This window comes from Dama dama, chromosome 23 (genome assembly GCF_033118175.1).
Source record: "Dama dama isolate Ldn47 chromosome 23, ASM3311817v1, whole genome shotgun sequence".
Taxonomy (NCBI): Eukaryota; Metazoa; Chordata; class Mammalia; order Artiodactyla; family Cervidae; genus Dama; species Dama dama.
In genome coordinates this window covers 61878729-61900460 of record NC_083703.1, presented here as the reverse complement: position 1 = coordinate 61900460, position 21732 = coordinate 61878729, and the positions used below count along the sequence as shown (strand labels likewise).

Sequence of the window (21732 nt, the reverse complement as noted above, 5' to 3'; positions counted from 1 at the left end):
GCTATATATATATGGTTTTTCCAGAGGTCATGTATGGATGTGAGAGTTGGACTGTGAAGAAAGCTGAGCGCCGAGGAATTGATGCTTTTGCACTGTGGTGTTGAAGACAACTCTTCAGAGTCCCTTGGACTGCAAGGAGATCCAACCAGTCCATCCTAAAGGAGATCAGTCCTGGGTGTTCACTGGAAGGACTGATGCTGAAGCTGAAACTCCAGTACTTTGGCCACCTCATGCGAAGAACTGACTCATTGGAAAAGACCCTGAAGCTGGGAGGGATTGGGGGCAGGAGGAAAAGGGGACGACAGAGGATGAGATAGCTGGATGGCATCACTGACTCAATGGACATGAGTTTGAGTAAACTCTGGGAGTTGGTGATCGACAGGGAGGCCTGGTGTGCTGAGATTCACGGGGTTGCAAAGAGTCAGACACGATTGAGCGACTGAACTGAACTGATATGTAAAATGAACAAGGATCTACTGTATAGCACAGGGAACTATATTCAATATCTTGTAATAATCTATAATGGAAAAGAATCTGAAAAAGAATATATATGTATATATATACTTGAATCACTTTACTATAAACTTTAAACACTGTAAATCAACTGTTCTTCAATGAAAAAATTTTAATAAATAAATGTCTCAAAGAATCATAAAACTAAAAATACTCGTTGTTCAAAAGAAGGCAGGAAAAGAAAAACAGAAATTCAACAGGACTGAAAGAGACACGTGCACCCCAATGTTCATCGCAGCACTGTTTATAATAGCCAGGACATGGAAGCAACCTAGATGCCCATCAGCAGACAAATGGATAAGGAAGCTGTGGTACATATACACCATGGAATATTACTCAGCCATTAAAAAGAATTCATTTGAATCAGTTCTAATGAGATGGATGAAACTGGAGCCCATTATACAGAGTGAAGTAAGCCAGAAAGATAAAGACCGATACAATATACTAACACATATATATGGAATTTAAAAAGATGGTAACGATAACCCTATATGCAAAACAGAAAAAGAGACACAGATGTACAGAACAGACTTTTGGACTCTGTGGAAGAAGGCGAGGGTGGGATGTTCAGAGAGAACAGCATTGAAACAAGTATACCATCAAGGGTGAAACAGATCACCAGCCCAGGTTGGATGCATGAGACAAGTGCTCAGGGCTGGTGCACTGGGAAGACCCAGAGGGATGGGATGGAGAGGGAGGCGGAAGGGGGGATCGGGATGGGAAACACATGTAAATCCATGGCTGATTCATGTCAATGTATGGCAAAAACCACTATAAAAAAAAAAAAGAAAGAAATTCAACAGGAAAAGAGAAAATGAAGAACTGGATGGAAGACTTAATCCAACCTTATCAGTAATTATACTAAATGTACATGGTTCAAGCATCCTAATTAAAATGTAGGAATTATTAGACTGGTTAAAAATAAATAAGAGCCCAACTAGAAATATAAAGAAACTTTAAAGATAAAAGATATAGATAGGTTAACAGAAAAGATAGAAAAAATATGCCATGCAAAAACTAATAATAAGACAGCTGGATGCACTGTATCAGTAGCAAAATAATTTCAGGGAAAAAATAATATTGCTGGGGGGTAGGGAAGAAAAAATTTTACTAAAAAACAAGAAACTTGAATGTAAGGTTATACAGTCACTTTGGAAAACAGGTTGGCTGTTTCTTAGAAGAGTAAAAAGGAATTATAACTCAGCAACTCTACCGCTTGGTATCTACCCAAGAGGAATTAAAATGTTTATCCACACAAAGACTTGTACACAAATATTCATAGTACTACTCTTTAACAGTCCAAACAAGAAAATAATCCAAATGTCCCGGGGAAGAGGGGGAGAGGGAGACTCAATAAGGAGGGGATATATATATATATATATATATATATATATATAAAATTATGACTGATTGGCATTGATGTATGGCAGAGACCACCACAACACTGTAAATCAATTATCCTCCAATTTAAAAAAAAATTGATTTGGCCAAAACATTCATTCAGGTTTTATATGATATTACAGAGGAACCTGAACAAATCTGTTGGCCAATTCAGTATTATGTGCAAAATAAGCTACAAGGACATGTTGTGCAACACAGGGAATACAGCCAGAATTTTGTAACATCTACAAATGGAGTATAACTTTCAAAAATTATGAATTATTATACTGTACACCTTCAACATATAATATTGTACAGCAACTATACGTCAATAAAAAATCTTAAATTGCTTAAATAAAAATAAAATATTGGTTATTAAAAGAAAATAATCCAAATGTCTATCAGGTGAGGAATGGATAAGTAAAACATGGCAGATCCATACAACAGGATATTACTCAGCAATAAAAAGGAACAAACTATTGATATAAGTAGCACCCTCTGATCCATGGGGAATATGTTCCAAGACCCCCAGGGGAGGTCTCAAATCGATAGTGTCAAACTCTATGTATACTATGTTTTTTCTTGTACATACACACCAGTGATAATTAAGTGTGTTTAATTTACTAATTAGGCACAGTAAGTGATTAACAACAACAATAATAAAGAAAACTGTAATAAAAGTTATGCAGACGTAGTCTCTATCTCAAAATTACCTTACTAGACTGCACTCACCCTTCTTGTGACGATGTGAGATGAAGGGAGGTGAATGATACAGGCCCTGTGTGTGACGCAGTGTCGGGTTACAAGAGGAAGGTCATCTGCTTCCAGTGACCCTGCATCACTGAGCCTCAACAGCATCAACGGCTGGATGCCAGGAGCACACAATGTCAATGGCTGGGCATCCCAGGTGGGAGGGCACAGGATGGCTCGAGATTTCACACTATTCAGATCAGTGTGCAATTTAACATTTATGAATTGTTGACTCCTGGAATTTTTCATTTAATATTTTCAGACTGCAGTTGACCACTAGTTACTGAAACCGCAGAAAGTGAAACCTTGGATAAGGGGGGACTATACTATACATTACAAGATGGCTAAGTCTCAAACACCTCACACTAAACGAAGGAAGCCAGACTTGAAGAGCTACATAATGTATAAGCCCATTTATATGACATTCCGGAAAAGGCAGAACTTCAAGGATAGAAAACAAATCAATGGCTGGGCAGGAGTTGAGGTGGGAAGAAATGACTACAAAAAAGCATGGGGGTGAGGGGCAGGAAGCATGGGAAAATTCTAGGGCAATGAATTTGCTCTGTATCTTATGATGGTGGCAAATACACATCTCTATGTGTCTGCCAAAACTCAAAGGACTATAACCTGAAAAGGGTGAATTTTACTGTCCATAAATGTAAAAGTGAATTTTCAGGGGAGGGAGTACGTTAGCACCAACATTTACTGGAGCAACCGCATTCAAGCCACGTATGGCATACCTTTAAACAGCACTATTAAAATGCCAACGAAAATGTCAAAACAAATGTGAACTAAAAAAAAATTCAAATGAATTTTTTCTGAAACTCACAGAACTGTACAGTAGTACATCAAAATGAGTGAATTCTACTGTATGTAAATGATGTCATAATTTAAAAACAGGCGAAAAATAAACTATATTACATCCACAAGGCATGGGGCAACAGGAATTCTCATATACTATGAAAGGAATGTAAATTCATACAATTACTTTGAAAAACAGCTGTACTACCTAGTAATGATGATCAGATGCAAGACCGACTGGTCAGCCCCATTCCCAGCAATGTACACACCCTGCAGAAGCTACCGCACACAGACGCCAAGAGATGTACAGGAATAATCAATCCTGCAGTGTCTGTTACAGCGAGAACCAGCAGCAACCCAAATACACATCAAGAGCAGAATGGACAAAGAAATCATGGAATATTCAAACCCTAAGACAGCATACGGCAGAAAATATGATGTTTTTCAATTGAATGCACCAACACAGATCAAGCTCAGAAACGGTGATCGCAAAAGCAGCAAGTCTGAGAAAGACACATACAGTTTGATTCCATTCACATAAAGGTATTTTTAAAAGGCATGTTCAGCAATACAAACACATGTGGGTAAACCTGGAAATAAAGGAAGGCAATAATCAATATGAAAATGCGAACAGTGGTTATCTTACAGGGATAGAGACTCATCTGAGCAGAGGCTTCAAAGAGTATAGAGGATGTTCTGCTCCTGAGCTGGCTAGTGGATACAGAAGTGTGCAGTTTATTTCTTAGTTATTACTATTTAAAATAACACTCAACTTACATATATTCTCTTTTGCATAATTTATATACTTCACAATCTTAAAAAGCAAAAACAACACGTTCTCAAAGACAGACACATCATGTCCAGTAGGTTTCATAGGCAAACTTTACAAAAAAAGAAAACAGTCTTAAAGACACTACTGCAAAGAATCAAGACAGGGAAAACAGCACAGCTTGTTTTGATGCCAAAACGGGGCAAGGTTTAAACCAAAGTATCAAATGTAGATAGGTCACTCATGAACACAGACGTAAATCCTAAATAAACTATTCATACACTAAACCAACGATGTGGTATTTAAAAGAAAACCATGTCAAAGCGACATTTATCCTAGGAATACAAGGATGCTTGAACACTGGAAAAAAAATATACTGACATAATTCACTGTATTACCAAATTAAAAGAAATGAACTATGGTTCATTTACTCACACAAATACTGAGTATCTACCTTTTTCCTAGGGGCTGAAGAAACAACATTAACTGAAATTAAAATTCTTCCCTGGTGGACTAGTTCCAGTCAAAGGAGACAGAAAATAACAATAAACAAAGTATATGATGTAGTATATCAGACAGTGATAAATACCAAGAGAAAAAAATCTAAGTCAGGCAACAGGGAGATTGGGAGAGCTAGGCAGTGTGAAGAGGTCAGGGTACAATTTGGGCACAGACTGGAAGGAGGTGTGGAAGCAAGCCATGAAGGTGTTTGGGGAGGGAAGCATTTCAGACAGCTGAAGCAAAGGGGCAAAATCCCTGAGACAAACACTGGCAGCAGCATGTTTAAGGATCACCAAGGAAGCCACTGTGTTTATCAACCAGAATGACTGAAAGGGGACAGAGCAAGAGGATGAAAGATGGGAGGGAGGGAGGCAGACGGTCAAAGGGCACTGCAAGCAACTCAAAGGATTTCGGCCTTTACCCTGAGTGAAGGGGGACTGGGGGGCTGAGCACTGAGGGATGACGCAATCTGACACAACCTTCTGAGTAAAATTTCCTGGCTGAGGAGGTGGTAAAAGTGAAGTATGGAGACCAGTTAGGAAGCTACTACAACAATCAAGGAGAAAGATGATGGGGACTCAAACCAGAATGGTAAGATAGGGTATATCCTGAAACTTAAGCCAACAGGATTTATTGATGATTACATGTGCCGTGAAGGAAAAAGAAAGTTCAAAGAGAACTCCAAAGTTTCTACCTAAGCAACTAAAAAGATGGAATTCTCACTAATTGACGTATTCAAGGTAAGGGTGAAACGGGTTTGAGGTGGGAAAATCATGACTGTTCAGTCTGCATCAGGAGACAGACACCCCTACTCCAACACCAAGCATCTAAGTGACCACCACTACCGCTGCAGAAGACAAGTGAAGCCACAAAACCACAATGCACTGAAATTTGCCACTAGCATTTAAAAGCCTAACTCTCAAGAATAGGTCCTCAACAAAAAATCATCAGACACCTGAATAAGGCATGTGGAGTGAAAAAAAGGCCCACACTAAAGTATATAATCATGGAAATAAGACCTTAAACACTTTCAGAGAAAGGAAGTAGAAAAAAAGAAGGGGGGCACATACACAATGTTAGGAATCAATATGTCACTAGATCTCAAGAGCAACACTGGACATTACTTTTTTTCTTTTTTGAGAAAACAAAGCTTACACTTTGGAGGTTTTCAAACACTCTATTCCATGAAAAAGAGATCCTGATAAACATTCTGTACCACATATTTCAGTTTTAATACTGACAATTACTATTCTGAATCAATTTAACTGTTTGGCAAAGAGAACTGCTACCAACCAAATCAGAACCACCTCTTTCTATGTGTTTTTCCACTGCATTTGTCTAACAAACCTACTATGATAGGTACTGAGGATATAACCCAGAACAAAATAAAACAGATTCTCTGCCCCTAGGGCCTAGTCAGGAGAAACACACCAAACAATCACCCAAATAATTATAATTATAAACTTACAAGTGAAAAGAAGTTCAGGGCACAACAGGAAAACCCAATTGAGAGAAGGCTCCTCTGAGGGCCTGACAATTAAGTTGAGACCCACTTAGTTGAGCCACACAACAAGTGGAGAGAAGAGGCTTCCAAATAGAAGACCCTAAAACTGAAAAGAGCTTACAGAATTACAAGAACTGAAAGAAGGGCAATGTGGCTGAGCAAAGTTGGAATATTTTTGGTAAACAACATGGGAAACGATTCAGTTCAGTTCAGTCACTCAGTCGTGTCCAACTCTTTGCGACCCCATGGACTACAGCACACCAGGCTTCCCTGTTCATCACCAACTCCCAGAACTTGCTCAAACTCATGTCCACTGAGTCGATGATGCCATCCAACCATCTCATCCTCTGTCGTCCCCTTCTGCTGCCTTCAATCCTTCCCAGCATCAGGGTCTTTTCCAGTGAGTCATTCTTCCCATCAGGTGGCCAAAGTATTGGAGTTTCAGCTTCAGCATCAGTTCTTCCAACGAATATTCAGGACTGATTTCCTTTAGGATTGACTGGTTGGATCTCCCTGCAGTCCAAGGGACTCTCAAGAGTCTTCTCCAACACCACAGTTCAAAAGCATCAATTCTTTGGTACTCAACTTTCTTTATAGTCCAACTCTCACTTTCATACATGACTACTGGAAAAACCATAGCTTTGACTAAACAGACCTTTGTTGGCAAAGTGTCTCTGCTTTTTAATATGCTGTCTAGGTTGGTCACAGCTTTTCTTCCAAGAAGAGAGCGGATCACATGGACTACAACCTAATCAAACAGATCACATGGACCACAGCCTTGTCTAACTCAATGAAACTATGAGCCATGCCATATAGCGCCACCCAAGACGGATAGGTCATGGTGGAGACTTCTGACAAAACGCGGTCCACTGGAGAAGGCAATGGCAAACCACTTCAGTATTCCTGCCTTGAGAACCCCATGAACAGTATAAAAAGGGAAACTATTGCCAGGAGTCAAACAGAAATGTGTCATGATCAAATGATGTTTTTTAAAGTAATCTCTCTCGCTGCTTTACGGATTACAAAAGAGGAAACTGGATTCTAAGGAAGCAAAAGGGAAAGCAGGCAGACCAGGCAGAAGCTATTTCAGTAGCTAGCACATGAGGACAACTTAAAGGTGGCAGTGGAAATGCAGACCAAAAAAAAAAACAATTTTAAAAGAAACGTCAGGAGCTAATTTACTGAAGAAAAGCTGGCATAAAGAGAAAACTAAAAGGATTACCTGACTGAAATGCGCACATTTCAAAGCCTATCTACTACATGTGAATCAAAGACGACAGCATCTTCCAGAAGAAAATGGACACCTTTTCGACTCCTTATTCTTCTGCCTCATGTTACACAAAGAATTCGAAGTTATTCTTTCAGAGCCCTGAGAATGCATCTCAAACATTTGAGAACCAACTCATTTGGCAGAATACTCTGACCTGTCCTCCATGTGTTAAATACCAGTCTCTCAAATAACCAAAAATGTGACTTCATACCATTTACATTAAGTCCCCTACATACAAGCAAGTTCTGTTCTGAGGGTGCACTCCTATATCCAATTTGTACATAAGTCCAACAAAGTTAGCCTAGGTACCCAACTAACACAATTGGCTATTTAGTACTGCACTGTAATAGGTGTATAATATTTTTCACACAAATAATACAGAAAAAACAAACAAAAAATAAAACAATTTTAATCTTACAGTGCCTTGAAAAGTATAGTAGCACTGTATAACAGTTGGCACACAGGGGCTGGCATCGAGTGAACAGGCAAAAAGAGTTATTGACTGGAGCAAAGAAGGTGGAAGGTGGTAGAGATGACTGTCGGCAGTAGAAGATGGAGGGCAAGCTGCAGTTTCACTCATTCACGCCTGACGTTGATGGGATGCACATCACATCTTTGAAAGTTCACAACTTGAAGATTCATACCAAGGAGACTTCAGTTCAGTTCAGTCGCTCAGTCGTGTCTGACTCGTTGCGACCCATGGACCGCAGCACACCAGGCCTCCCTGTCCATCACCAACTCCCGGAGTTTACCCAAACTCATGTCCATTGAGTCGGTGACGCCATCCAACCATCTCATCATCCTCTGTCGTCCCCTTCTCCTCCTGCCCTCAATCTTTCCCAGTATAGGGTCTTTTCAAATGAGTCAGCCCTTCGCATCAGGTGGCCAAAGTATTGGAATTTCAGCTTCAGCATCAGTCCTTCCAACGAACACCCAGGACTGATCTCCTTCAGGATGGACTGGTTGGATCTCCTGGCAGTCCAAGGGACTCTCAAGAGTCTTCTCCAACACCACAGTTCAAAAGCATCAGTTCTTCGGCTCTCAGCTTTCTTTATAGTCCAACTCTCACATTCATACATGGCTACTGGAAAAACCACAGCCTTGACTAGACGGACCTTTGTGGACAAAATAATGTCTCTGTTTTTTAATATGCTGTCTAGGTTGGTCATAACTTTCCTTCCAAGGAGTAAGCATCTTTTAATTTCATGGCTGCAATCACCATCTGCAGTGATTTTGGAGCCCCAAAAAATAAAAGTCAGCCACTGTTTCCCCATCTATTTGCCATGAAGTGATGGGACCAGATGCCACGATCTTAGTTTTCTGAATGTTGAGCTTTAAGCCAACTTTTTCACTCTCCTCTTTCACTTTCATCAAGAGACTCTTTAATTCTTCTTCACTTTCTGCCATAAGGGTGGTGTCACCTGCATATCTGAGGTTATTGATATTTCTCCCGGCAATCTTGATTCCAGCTTGTGCTTCTTCCAGCCCAGCGTTTCTCATGATGTACTCTGCATATAAGTTAAATAAGCAGGGTGACAATATACAGCCTTGATGTACTGTACTTAAACTCTCTCAGGCTGTTTCCACCATGAGTATAGGAATAGGAAAACATATTTGTTTTCAAAAGACCAATGTGAGCAATATGACGTCTGTCTGGAATATAGTCAGCACTCAAGCATCAGTTTCCATCTTTTCTACTAGATTTAACTAAACTAGAAGAAACTTCCTTAGGCTAAACAAGTTCCTCAAACAATCCCAAAAAGTCTGATGTGTAGGACTGAGAAGAGATCAAATGTAGTTTTCATGCCAGCTGATCAAAAAAGTTCAAGGATTTTTTCACACACAGTCCCAAGGAAGGCTAAAGCATGGACAAGGTCTTCATTTTCCTACAACGCTGGTGCTTTAAAAAATCACACTTAAAAAAATTACCATCCTGCCTACCCCTCATTCCAGTGGTGGTGCTCTACAAACCTCTGTTCCCTGACCTTTACCATTTCATTCTTACAGGGCTTGGAACTTCAGCAGGTAGTAGGACAAAGGGCCCCCTCATCATCTTTTAGGCATCAAACCAGAGTCAAACCAGGGCTCCACTTACAAGCAAGTTCTCTTTTCTCCCTGAGCGAGCTGAACATTCTGTCAGACAATAGAATACCACATTTTTCAAAGGTGTATCCAGGCAGCCCTTGAGAATTACTCCAATAAGATTACCAACCGAGGGGTCAAAACCTCCATCAAAACCAAACTATGACTACCATTAACCACAGCAAATGGTACCACTTTACCAAGAGACCTTCTATGCAGTACAGAGTGGAAAACGTTTACAATAAAACAGTCAGCCTCTAGTAAATTCCAAATGCACCACAAAAGAAAAATATCCAGAGCTGACTTAACTGTTCACACAATATAGTCTAGATGCTAGAATGTGAGCACAGAAAGGATCTCCACTGAATTCTGACTCCAGGAGGTTTTCAACAGAGCTTCAGGGTCTGGGAAAGATGTCCTAGGTGCTTGGGGCACAGGATGGGGATAGCAGAGTGCACCAGAGATGCTTGTTTCTACCAGAGCAGTTTCACAATCATCTATACTGTGCAGCTCCATTTCATGAGAAAAAAGGTTTTACACCTCAAGTTTTTTAAACAACCAATCTATTTCAACTTCTCAGTGTCGGAGACAAAGCAGTATAAATGGAGATATTCCATAGGACCTGAGGCACTATGTTGAAACCCAGACCTCCATCTAGTCCAGTGCTCTCACTACCACTATATACCACTCATTCTGGTACAGAAAAGAACCACCACCATCAGAAATGCTGATATAATTCATGCAGAGTGCAGAAAAGGAAACCAACTGTCCATAACTAAAGACTACACTTTTAAGGATGTGAAAAGTTACTTGTGCTTAACAATTGTAAGAACTTTCATTAAAGAGAATAAAACTAACATTTTGAGAAATATCAAGGAACTCATAAGATGCTTCAGAAAGATGAAGTAACCAAATGTCCTAAAATCTGAAGAAAAACTACTCTAAATTGGCACAATGAAAAGAAAGTGAAAACCACTCAGTAGTGTCCAACTCTTTGTGACCCCATGGATTAAACAGTCCATGGAATTCTCTAGGCCAGAATACTGGAGTGGGTAGGCAGCCTTTCCCTTCTCCAGAGGATCTTCCCAACCCAGGGATCAAACCTAGGTCGTCCACATTGCAGGTGGATTCTTTACTAGCTGAGCCACAAGGGAAGCCCAAGAATACTGGGGTGGGTAGCCTATCCCTTCTCCAGCAGATCTTCCCAACAGTAATGAAACTGGGGTCTCCTGCATTGCAGGCGGATTCTTTACCAACTGAGCTATAAGAACTCAAACTCAAAACGTGGATTCTAGTCTCAACTAGGCCACATGCATTTGTCACAAGGATACATGGTCATGAATAGGATACATGGTCATGAAGGATACATGGTCACTTAAACTATTAGAAGCTCAGTTTTCTGTTTGCAAAATACAAATAAACTAGATGATTTCAGAAGCTCTTCCACACTGAAATTCTAGGATTCTACACATTAAAAAATCATATATTTGATAAAGTTAACACAAATTATAAAAGATATCTAAAAACATCATTACCATTTTATATAAAAGAAATTCTTTCTAAGAGAGATGATCAAAGTTCAAAACTCTAAAAAGAGTAACATATCTAAAACGTACCTAAAACATTTGAACTGTAATGGCACAGTTTCTATCTTCAGCAACTGGAGGAAGCAGATTATGGCCATAGCCTGGGAAAGATTTATTTCTAGAGTCAGCAGATTCTTTCACAGATTAATGCAGAACTAACTGCTCTAAAGAGGGCAAGAAAAAAACAGGATTCTAAGAAGTCAACTTGCTGAGAAGAAAAAATAACCCAGAATATACATATTCTGTAATAAAACCTATAAAACAAAACTAGATTACCAGGAGAACTATCTGGCTTAAGATTTTGATGATGCTATCCTCTACTTTTCATTCAGCCAATACTTATTACATGTGTATTATCTGCCAGACACAGGAGATACAGTGAAAACAAGCCCCTTGTGGAGGGAGGTCAGTGATAACCACGTAACCAAGCAAACACGGCAGGACTGTGAAACAGTCAAAGCCCTGCCAATGCTGTGGAACCAGAACTGCTGTTTAGAGAAAGCCTCACTGGGAAGATACTCTTGGACTAACAACCAAATGACAAGAAGTTACTCCAGAGTTTTCCCAACAGAGCGGCTAGCAAGTCTAAGAGCCCTGAGGTAGACACAAGTTTGGGGCCTTTGAGAAACTGAGTGAAGGCCAAGCCAAGGTGGCTGAAGTATAATAGCCAAGGAGAAGGTGTCAGGACAGCAAATCAGAGAGGTAGGCAAGGACCAGGCAGTATAGTGGTGTGATATGCTTTGTGTTTTTAAAAGACCACTTTGCTTGAAATGCACTTATCAAAAATCAAAATGGATTCTGGTACTGCCTTTCAAATGACAGACTCTATAATTTATTGTATCAAAGTCTCCCAGATATTTAATGGTAATGTAAATAGCTCTAGAATTGATGTAATTGTGGAGTTGTACAAGAAAAATTTAATTGTAGCTCTATAAATAACATTGTGAAACTGCAAAACTTACCTCCTTCTCTTCCTCCATTTGCTTTTATCTGCAAACTGTGAATTTTAATGGATGAATATTTCAAGTGCAGACATCTATTTCTTTTACCAGGAAGATTTTTTTAATACTTTAAATTCAAATATTCTACATATTAAAAAGATTCAGCTAGACTTGCTATTTGAATTAAAGGACCCCTAAGGCTGAGCCCTACATCACCACGTGAGGTATAATAAGGTGCAAAAGCCATGACATCTTCACTTGAGCATCATTTCACAATAAAGCTTTATGATGTTCAGATGACTGCAGTCATGCCAGACAGTGAGTGCAGGAATGGCCACTCACCAAACCAGAGTAACCTCACCAATGACACAGAAGCAAAGCTGTTCAGCATGACAGTCCTATAAACATGGTAAACTACCAAGGCGCTCTCACTAGTTTACAAGGATGGGAATCCCAAGCGTAAAAGACAATATAAATCCCATCTCTAACCAGGCAATGATGGACACTGATAGCCAACTTCAGAGAAAGCTTAAGGAAAGCAACTCAAATCAAGAATTCAAAGCATGGACAGATTTCATCTGCCCCATCCATCCCTGAGGACTAGCTCTAAGGCCTGATGCAAGCATCTATGTATGAAGTGTCAAATGTACCATCACATTACCTAGAACAAATTTTATCAGAGAAGGAATCCTGTGGCAAGCCCCAGAAGACTCTGGCTTTATCAGTAAAGCTTTGGTAATCATAGACAAAGCTACACAAATGTATTTAGAACAGAAAAAACTCCTATTTTCAACTAAGTAGCAAACTCCCATGCTTTCTGACCTTTATGGTCCACTAGAAGAAAGTTTCAAGCAGTGGGGAGAAAGAAACCAAACCTTTCTGCACGTGCCTGTACTCAACAATATGAAAAACACTTAGGCAGAAAAAACACCACAGGATTTCAGATGTCACTACACCCTCAAAATTAAAATCAAGAGTATGAGTTAAATAACTTGTGCCTTCCTGTCCCTTATTACAAGCAAGATTCGGAGCAAACTACCCTTAGACAGACACCATACAAAACACCCCATCACTTCCATCTTTCACTGCTGAGTGGCTCTGGGCGACAACCTGGAATAGTAGACATGATGCAGCAGTACAAACGTAAAGGCGTCTGGAAATAACCAAGATTTCTACATGTTCATTAGTCCCTGAAAGATGTACTTAATTCTATAAGGCAACCAACCTGGAGTGTTTGAAAATACCAATGCCATGAAAAATAAAACAAGGTAAAGGAACTGTTCCACACTGAGAGAGATTGTAGAGATACGACAACCAAACATAATGTATGATTCTTGACTGAATGATTGACTTAAAAAATAAGCCATAAAGAATATTTTTAAAACCAGAAAAGATGTGAATATAGACTTATATTACATACTACTATATCATTAAGTTTCTGGACTATAATAATGATACTATGGTTATCTAACATAATGTCCTTGTTCTTAAGACATACATTCTGAGATGTGTAGGGGTGAAACACCAGTACTAGTTTAACACTTTTAAATGGTTCTGGGGGAAAATGCATACATATGTATACAGGGATAAAGCAAATGAAGCAAACTTATAGCAGTCAGGAAGAAAGCAAGCTGGCTGCAGTACTCCAATTTTTCTGTAGGTCTGAAATTTAAAAAAAAAAAAAAAATTCAAGTAAGAAAGGAAAAAAATGCACCACCGTGGACTTTATTCAGCAGACCTAAGTCCTCAAGTGATCGGGACAGTAATCAGCTGGTTCAGATTTTTGGTATCCTTTTTTATCCACTCCCAAATAACAATAAAGTAAATATCTGCACAACTTCTAGAAGACAGCGTGGTGATAATGAGGCAATTAATAAGACTAATCAATGATTCAGACTCTGAAGAAGCCCAAGGGGGTAGACGTGGAGGGGAGAATAAGGTGTGTCCGTATGTACCAACACAGCAAACATATTAAATAAACAAACAAGCACCAAAGCCATAAAGAAATCACAATCCAGTTTTTTCAAATATTATTTATATAAATTATTATCAGGTTATTAGCAGCAGAATTTGCAGGTTACCTTCACTTTCTCTGTTGCATTTTACTTTCTGTTACATTTCCAAGTATCACTTTATAATAGGTCAAATGTTAAGAGACAGCATGGATAATCAGCCAAGCTAAAAGTCTACCAAAGCCACAGGAAAAAGCATCTTTCATTTTGGCTGTGAGTGAGATGCCAGAGGCAGGTCTACAGATAATTTCATCAAGATTATAAGTAGTATCTACTACCAAATGTGAAAAGCAAAGGATAATAATGAAGTACCAGAATGCAGCCATTATTCACTAATTCATTCATTAAATATGCACTTATTGACAGTCACTTTGTACATTATCCAAGTGCATAATGAAATGAATAAGACCCACCCTCAAGTATACAGCCTCACTTGGGGAACCAGACAAGCAAACCATGAACTCAAAAATATCAGGGAGGTGATGTACAACTCCAACGAGCAAGCTGCTAGGAAGACTGGGCAACATAAAGGCACATGCAGGTAAGAGAACGTGCTGAGCACATCAATCAATGCATCTCAGACATGGGCTGCAGACTAACAGAACACCCCGAAGCTTACAGCAAATTCATACAACGGAGTTCACTCAGAAAATTAAGATACTGAACTTAGTTCAAATATTTATTAAGCATGGACTATGCCAAGAATTCTGCCGAGTCAAATTACAAAGACAAATGAAACTCAATTCCTTTCCTTTAGGTGTCCATAGAAATAGATATTTCTCCTTCCTCTTAAAAGAGAAACATTCCATTAACAAGCACATTTGTAATACATATAATACGTACAACTATAACTATACACAATTACATGTAATTACAATACATAATATATAATAGAAAAATGCCATTAACAAGCAATTAAGATTAAGGAACCTAAAGGACTATCATAAAGGCTACCACTTATTAAGGACTGACTGTGTCAGGTATGCATACACAATCATAAAGAAGGGTTATATATGTCCTAGGTTACAGAGCTAGGTATTGAACTCAAGGCTATCTCTTCCAAGGCTCAGTTTCTGACATTACATTATGCTGCCTTTTAAAGTCTGAAATTACAAATAAAATATAGAAAAATAGCACAGACAAGGGAACATAAGATATACATGTGTATCTACAGATCAAGATTTATGACCACAGGTTATACAGCTGTTGTTTGTTCAAGTCTTCATTTTTAATAAACAAAACAAAACTAAAACAGAAAAGTTTATGGACTACTGCAATTTATAACTACATTATGGATGACTAGAAGGATTAGCATCAGATTTTCAGGTTCATCCTTCATCATCAACAGGTCAACTATGTCTAAATTAGGAGTCAGCAAACACCACCACCAAGCCAAATCTAGCACACTGTTTGTTTTTATAAATAAAGTTTTATTGGAACACACCTATGCCCATTCATTTGTGCACTACCTGTGGCTGCTTTCCTGCTTCAACAGTAGAGTTGAATAGTTATGATAGAGACAGTGTGGCCCACAAAACCTAAAATATTATCTGGTCCTTCACAGAAAAAAATCTGCCAACTCCTGGTTTACATGATATATATCACAAAGGCAATCAGCCTGTTCAATTAGCTCTACTTAAGCTTTATTGTGAATTCTACCTGATTTCTCTCCCATAGTAATTAATGTCACTTGGTAAATGCTAATGAGTTTTTGAATTTCCACAAGTATTTTCAAATTTCAATTATTTTCCATGAAGTTGGTCTTACTTAGCTGTCCTTCACAACATTATTACAAACAAATTCATAATTAAGCACATTTGCAATTACCCACACACATACTTATCCCTCTATTGCATATAATCTGCAAAGATTATAGACAAGGAAAAACATTACAGACACAATAGCTGATATGACTAAATATTTAATAATTCCTAATACCCTGTTCACACTAGATCGTCTCTCAATGTGCCATTTCAGAACAACAGCAGCATCCCTCGCCTGCCTGTTAGAAATGCAAATTCGTGGGCCTCATTCCAGACCTACCAGGTAATCCTTATGAACACTAAAATTTTAAGAACCACTGCACTGAAGGAGAATTTACATGACTTACCTTGAGTGTAAAAAGGCTGATTCGGCCAGGTAGTTTATAAAATAATCCCTCTCCTCCTCTGGAATTGGAATGTAGCATGGCATTAAGACATGCAAGAGGGGATGTCCCACTATAAAAACATACAAGGAGGGAAAAAGGTCATACAAACCAAGATATCTACTTACTCAAAGATCTCTCACCCTTCAACTCATTCTTAAATCAAGAAGAACAGGAAGAAATATAAAACATCCCACAAGAACTCTGTTTTGAAAGTGGCAAAGGAGTAGCACATGAAATTCATATAAATCATACCCAGAGAGCTCTGGGATAACACGTTACATGGTATCTCTACTCCACACCTGATGATTCTTAAGTGCCTTTTGACAATATGAACCAAACTCTCAAGAAATTTAGAAACACTGCATAAATTTTCAGGTACACTCAGGAGTTTTTTTTTTTTTAAAAAAAAAGACCCAACATTTTTATTTACTCAAAATTTTTAAAATTAAATTTTAATGCTAATTAAAAACATAACCAAGATTCCCTAGCCTCTATCTTTCAACCTGCGTATCATGCTGAGAAACTGCCCTATAACATTTTTAACACAAAGACCAAGTATCAGTGGTGCTGTCCCAAGAAATGAAGCATACTTTTTTTTTTCCAGTTAAATTATTTTTTAACACGCACACAAAAGGAATAGTATGTCATTTGCTTTTTCTCACTGGAGAAGGGGGAAAGACACATTTTGTTTTGTATCTACCCAGGAGCAATACTTTAAATTTGAATATAAAAAGTCAAATGGATTTAGTACGCAATAATGCTCAACCATTAAACCAAAAAAGAGATAGCATCTTAAGTTGTTTCATGGTCCCTGCTACAACAGAAGGTTGCAAAACAATGACAACTCAAGTGAGTTAGAGACTACTTACTCAATCTTAAAAAGAAAAGCTGTCAAAAATACAGACAAATGCCCATTATTAATATTAACTGAGTTTGGCACTAGCATGTTAATACTAGGGTTTACGTATGCACCTTCTTGTCCCTCTCGCCAGCAGGACAAACAAACACCAATATCTTAAGTAATGCCTCTCAGCGTTTTTCAAAATTAGAGGCTCTAACTTATGCCACGTTAAAAATAAATTTTGAGTCTAAATAAGTCATCAAAAAAAAAACCAAAAAACTATTACTTATTTGGCTTTGGAACACCCTGGATGCTAAAAAAAAAAAAATTTCACCAAGGACCAATCTACCAAGGACCAATCTCTGTAAGAAACCCTGTGCAGAATCTGGAGTGTCAAGCAGGTGTGCTAACATCTCTGCTACAGGGGAAGGCGTGCTGGCAGTCTTTCTTCCAACAGTGTGACTCCTACACACTATCCCTCTGTCTACAAATTATAGAGCTGCTCACTCATCACAAGCCACCATGACCACGTCATAATTCCTGTTAAGAGCCAGAAGGAGAAACAAGTTATGTTCTCAATTCCATCTGTCCCAAAGGGACTAATTTACCTTCTATAGGCATAGTGGTCCAACAGCAGTACAGACAGCAGCACGATGGGAAATAGCCCATAAAAACAAAATAAAACAAAAGATGCAATTACAACACTACATCATGCATAGGTAGTATTTAAATGAAGTACCAGAATGTGATCCAGACAACCCCGATCTTCCCTCCCCACAAAATGTCAGTTTGAGACTGTTTGAACTGACAACTGGAGAGTGAGGATCTTTTGATCCTAAAAGATCAATTTAAGTAGCTAAAGCTTAACTAGCAAAATATATGCTGACTGTTCTGAATCCCAAGAAGGAACTGTGTTGGGCTCTCTTCTCCCACTTAAATTTTGAAAAAAAGGTTGGGGTGAGCAGAGAAAGGATTCAGGACAGTCCCTGATTTTTATTTGTGCCTGCCATTCTTTCTGTGTTTCCAATTTGTTGCTCCTCTAGGAAAAATATATCATAGGACAAGAAAATCAAGATCATCTCCAAATTTAGCATGCTCATAGCAAGAATGGCTAGAATCAGTAGGGGAAAAAAGTCAGTGAGTTTTATGATGATTGGATCACCCTTCTCTAAGCCTAAAACAAAGAACTTAAGAGATATGGTACAGAGAGAAGGATAGTTTTAGACATGATGGAGCAGATTAGTCTGTTCCTTCTCTGCTACCGAAACCTGCAAAATGGAATACAAGAGAAAACATGCTGACTCCTTATGCAAAAAACAAGCTCCATGTTGAAATGAATAGTAGAGCAAATAGGGAAACCTGCTGCACCTCTGACGAAAACCAACAGAATTGCAGCCACTCCCACCCTCCACCCAGAGGATGTACCACACCGAGACAGCTCCACACTACCATCAAACACGTGTGTGTATGTGCACACACATATATGCACTTGTGGATTTTCTCATTCACTACCTAACTGCAGTAAGACCCATGTCCTCTAAAACCCTCACATTAAGCACCAAGAGCCATACAAACCTCATTTCCTTTAGTCCTTCTGCCTCTATGACCTGCAGAATCTGTTTGGGTGTCATTGGAGCATCCGAATAGTTTTCCAGTACCTGAAGAAATATAAATGTTCTGATTTCAGTGCAGTTCCCATTTATATCCATCACTATATAACTATATCCATCACTATATAACATGGTACCTGCCATGAGGTACCATTGCTGACATCTTAGTTTTTCCACAGTCAAAATTACTTCTGAAACCAAATTACACATATATCTAACTAGCTGCTGAAAGTGACTGCAATTAGATAAAATACTCTAATTTTCAATTCTGAAAATACACATCCTCTTAGCATCCATGTTACGGTATGTGGGGCCTTCCCAACTTTAATTGCCACTTAACCTGATGCTGTTAACACAGCTGAACTACAGAATACATAGTACTATAAACTGTAAGACAGAACTACATTCAGGCTTTCCTTCCCAAGTAAGTTTGATTAGTTACAGTATTTTTATCCTTTTTTTTTGGGGGGGGGGGGGGGGGGTGTGGCTTGGCTTGCAGGATTAGTTCCCCAACCAGGGACTGAATCTGGACACTCAGCAGTGAAAGGATGGAGCCCTAACCACCGGGCCACTAGGAAATTCCAGGCACCTATATTTTTTCAATGATGACTTTCGCCACTGGGTTGTGGAATTTTGGTGTTAATTACTACAGGACAATATGCCTTTCAGCAATACAATGCTACGATTCTATATGACTGGTGCAAGCAAAACAAGGAGAAATGGAACATCCCATTTACATTAGTGACATCTAAAATTAAGCCCCAGCAACAATATCTTAGTGAGCAACCAGAGCTCTCTCACTTGAACAAGCCGAGTTGTTTTAGAAATCTTATCCTTTTCAGGGAGGAAAAAAGACAGGCTATCAGTATCTCTGTATCATCTCTAGCAGTGCAGCTGCTGAGGTTACGTCAAACCACACCAACATCTTATAGTCATTTAACAGCCCTAACAAAGTACTGCATGGCTGTGTCACAGATAAAATACAAAGCAAGAAGCCTAACAGGACTGCTGCGAAGGTTCTCTCTGTGGAAGAACACGAGTTCTAGGCAATAAAGAAGTCAAGTTTTGGAGAAGCAGGTGCTGAAATAAAACCCCTATTTCCTATGGTCCCATTCTTAATTTCTCGTTCAGTGTTTACATTCTCTTTGGGTATCATTATCATCTCTCACAGTTTCAACACTACCAAAATACTGAATTAACTCCCAAATTTCGACCTCTTGCCAGGATTTCTCCCTAAGTTTCAGGCCCCAGATATTCAGTTCGGTACTGGACGTCCCTCATGGTCATCTCCTCTCTTCTGATATTCCTCTCCTTGGTTGGCAGTCTGTCTCATCACCTAATTTGGAAACCAAGGCATCATCCTTCACTCTCACCTGTCCCCTAGTTCTCCCAGCCAGGTTCTTTTCTTTTAAAAAAAAATTTTTTTTTTACTTTATTTGGCTGTACCAAGTCTTAGTAGCACTCTAGATCTTTTTTTTTTTTTCATTTATTTTTATTAGTTGGCAGCTAATTACTTCACAACATTGCAGTGGAGCACTCTAGATCTTGAGTTGCAGCATGCAAACTCTTAGCTGCAGCATGTGGGATCAAGTTCCCTGACCAGGAGCCGAAACTGGGCTGCCTGCATCGTGAGTGCGAGGTCTTAGAGCCCCTGGACCATCAGGGAAGCCCCCCCACAGCCAGTTTCCGACCCGGCTGGACACAACGGCCTCTTCCCTAACATCCCTGCTGTCCTCAAGTTCATTCTTACTCCGCCGCCATTCTTCATTCAACAAATACATGAAATACTCTGTGCTAGGAACAATTTTAGAAATTCATCAGTAAAAAAGATCAAAGCTCTGCTTTTGCAGAATTTAACCTGCTATAGCCTGAGGTCAGTCCAACAAAATAAACCTGCCCTCATCACTTTCAGAATTAAAGTCCTTCGACAGCAACCTATTTCCATACAGCGAAAGCTGAAGCTCCAGAGTGGCCAACTGGCCCACTAGAAAAGCATGGGTTTTAGAAGCAAACAGACCTGGTTTTAAAAATTCAAATTCTGGTCTTCTAAACCTGGGCAAAGAGTTGTGTTGCAAAGAGTCGGACACAACTTGGCGACTGAACAACAAAAAATCCTGGGCAAGTAACCTACCTGCCCTGAGTCTAGGTTTCCTGGTTTGTGAAGGAAGGATACTGAGGCCTTCTCAGAGTTGCTGCAGAGACAAGAGAGTAAGTGCCTACAGTGCCAGACACAGGAGGTGTCTGTTGGCCAGGCATGCCAGACCCTCACAATCTGGTCTCTGCCTGGCTCTCTAATACTCCACAAACTTTATGTTCCAATAACTACGGGCAGGTCTACCCAATTCCCACACTCTCCACCCTGCAGATAAACACACACACACACACTCTCCTATTTCTTGTTTCCAGCTCCTGCTTATGTCCTCTGTGAGGAGTCTAACTCCTACTCACCCTTCAAGATTCAGTTCGGAAAGCACCTTCCTCCCGGAAGCCTTCTCTACTCTCTGCCAGATAGTTAAGCGTCTCTTTTCAGTGCCCCATAGTTGCACAACACATATAATCCATCTTCCAAAGCAGGACACTTGAGAGTAAAAGGAGGAACTATTCATAATTATGACTAGACAGTAAGCAGGAATCAGGATGTCTATTACCATTTATACATCTATGCTGGCACTTACCATGCCTGTAATGAAATTCTACTCACCTGTTAGAGAAGGGGTGGACCTTCTCTAACCCCAGAAAAACCATTAGCTCCTCAAGGGCAGACCTTATCCATCTCTGTAATTCCAAGAACCTAACTATCAAGTTAAGCAGCACTGATGAACAAACCTACAATACAAGCTACTAATGTTCACTGCCACAGATATGACTTCTTTGATACTAACTGTGAGCTGAGCTAGTGAATTTTTTCACAGTAATTTTTTTTTTAAGAAGCATGGCTCAAAAATTAGTTACCAATTATTTAAACAGCAGTCAGGGAGAGCCTGAGAATCTAAGACAGAGGAAACAGAATCTCTATAGGGAAG

At 39.3% G+C, this 21732-nt stretch overlaps 1 protein-coding gene across 5 annotated transcripts in view; it reads right to left on the bottom strand.

Moving 5' to 3' along the window:
• Positions 1 to 21732, bottom strand: part of ASXL1 (ASXL transcriptional regulator 1) — an 85464-nt gene that overhangs the window by 38677 nt on the left and 25055 nt on the right. For 4 of the 5 annotated variants that reach the window (XM_061127048.1, XM_061127046.1, XM_061127052.1 and 1 more), the window contains exons 2-3: positions 18675 to 18757; positions 16220 to 16328 (exon numbers count right to left, since the gene is read on the bottom strand). In XM_061127048.1, coding sequence (XP_060983031.1) covers positions 16220 to 16328; positions 18675 to 18730 — 165 coding nt within the window. In that variant the 5' untranslated portion in view covers positions 18731 to 18757. Of the gene's footprint in view, positions 1 to 16219; positions 16329 to 18674; positions 18758 to 21157; positions 21291 to 21732 lie in introns of those variants that run through there. The other variant, XM_061127047.1, reaches the window with a different exon arrangement.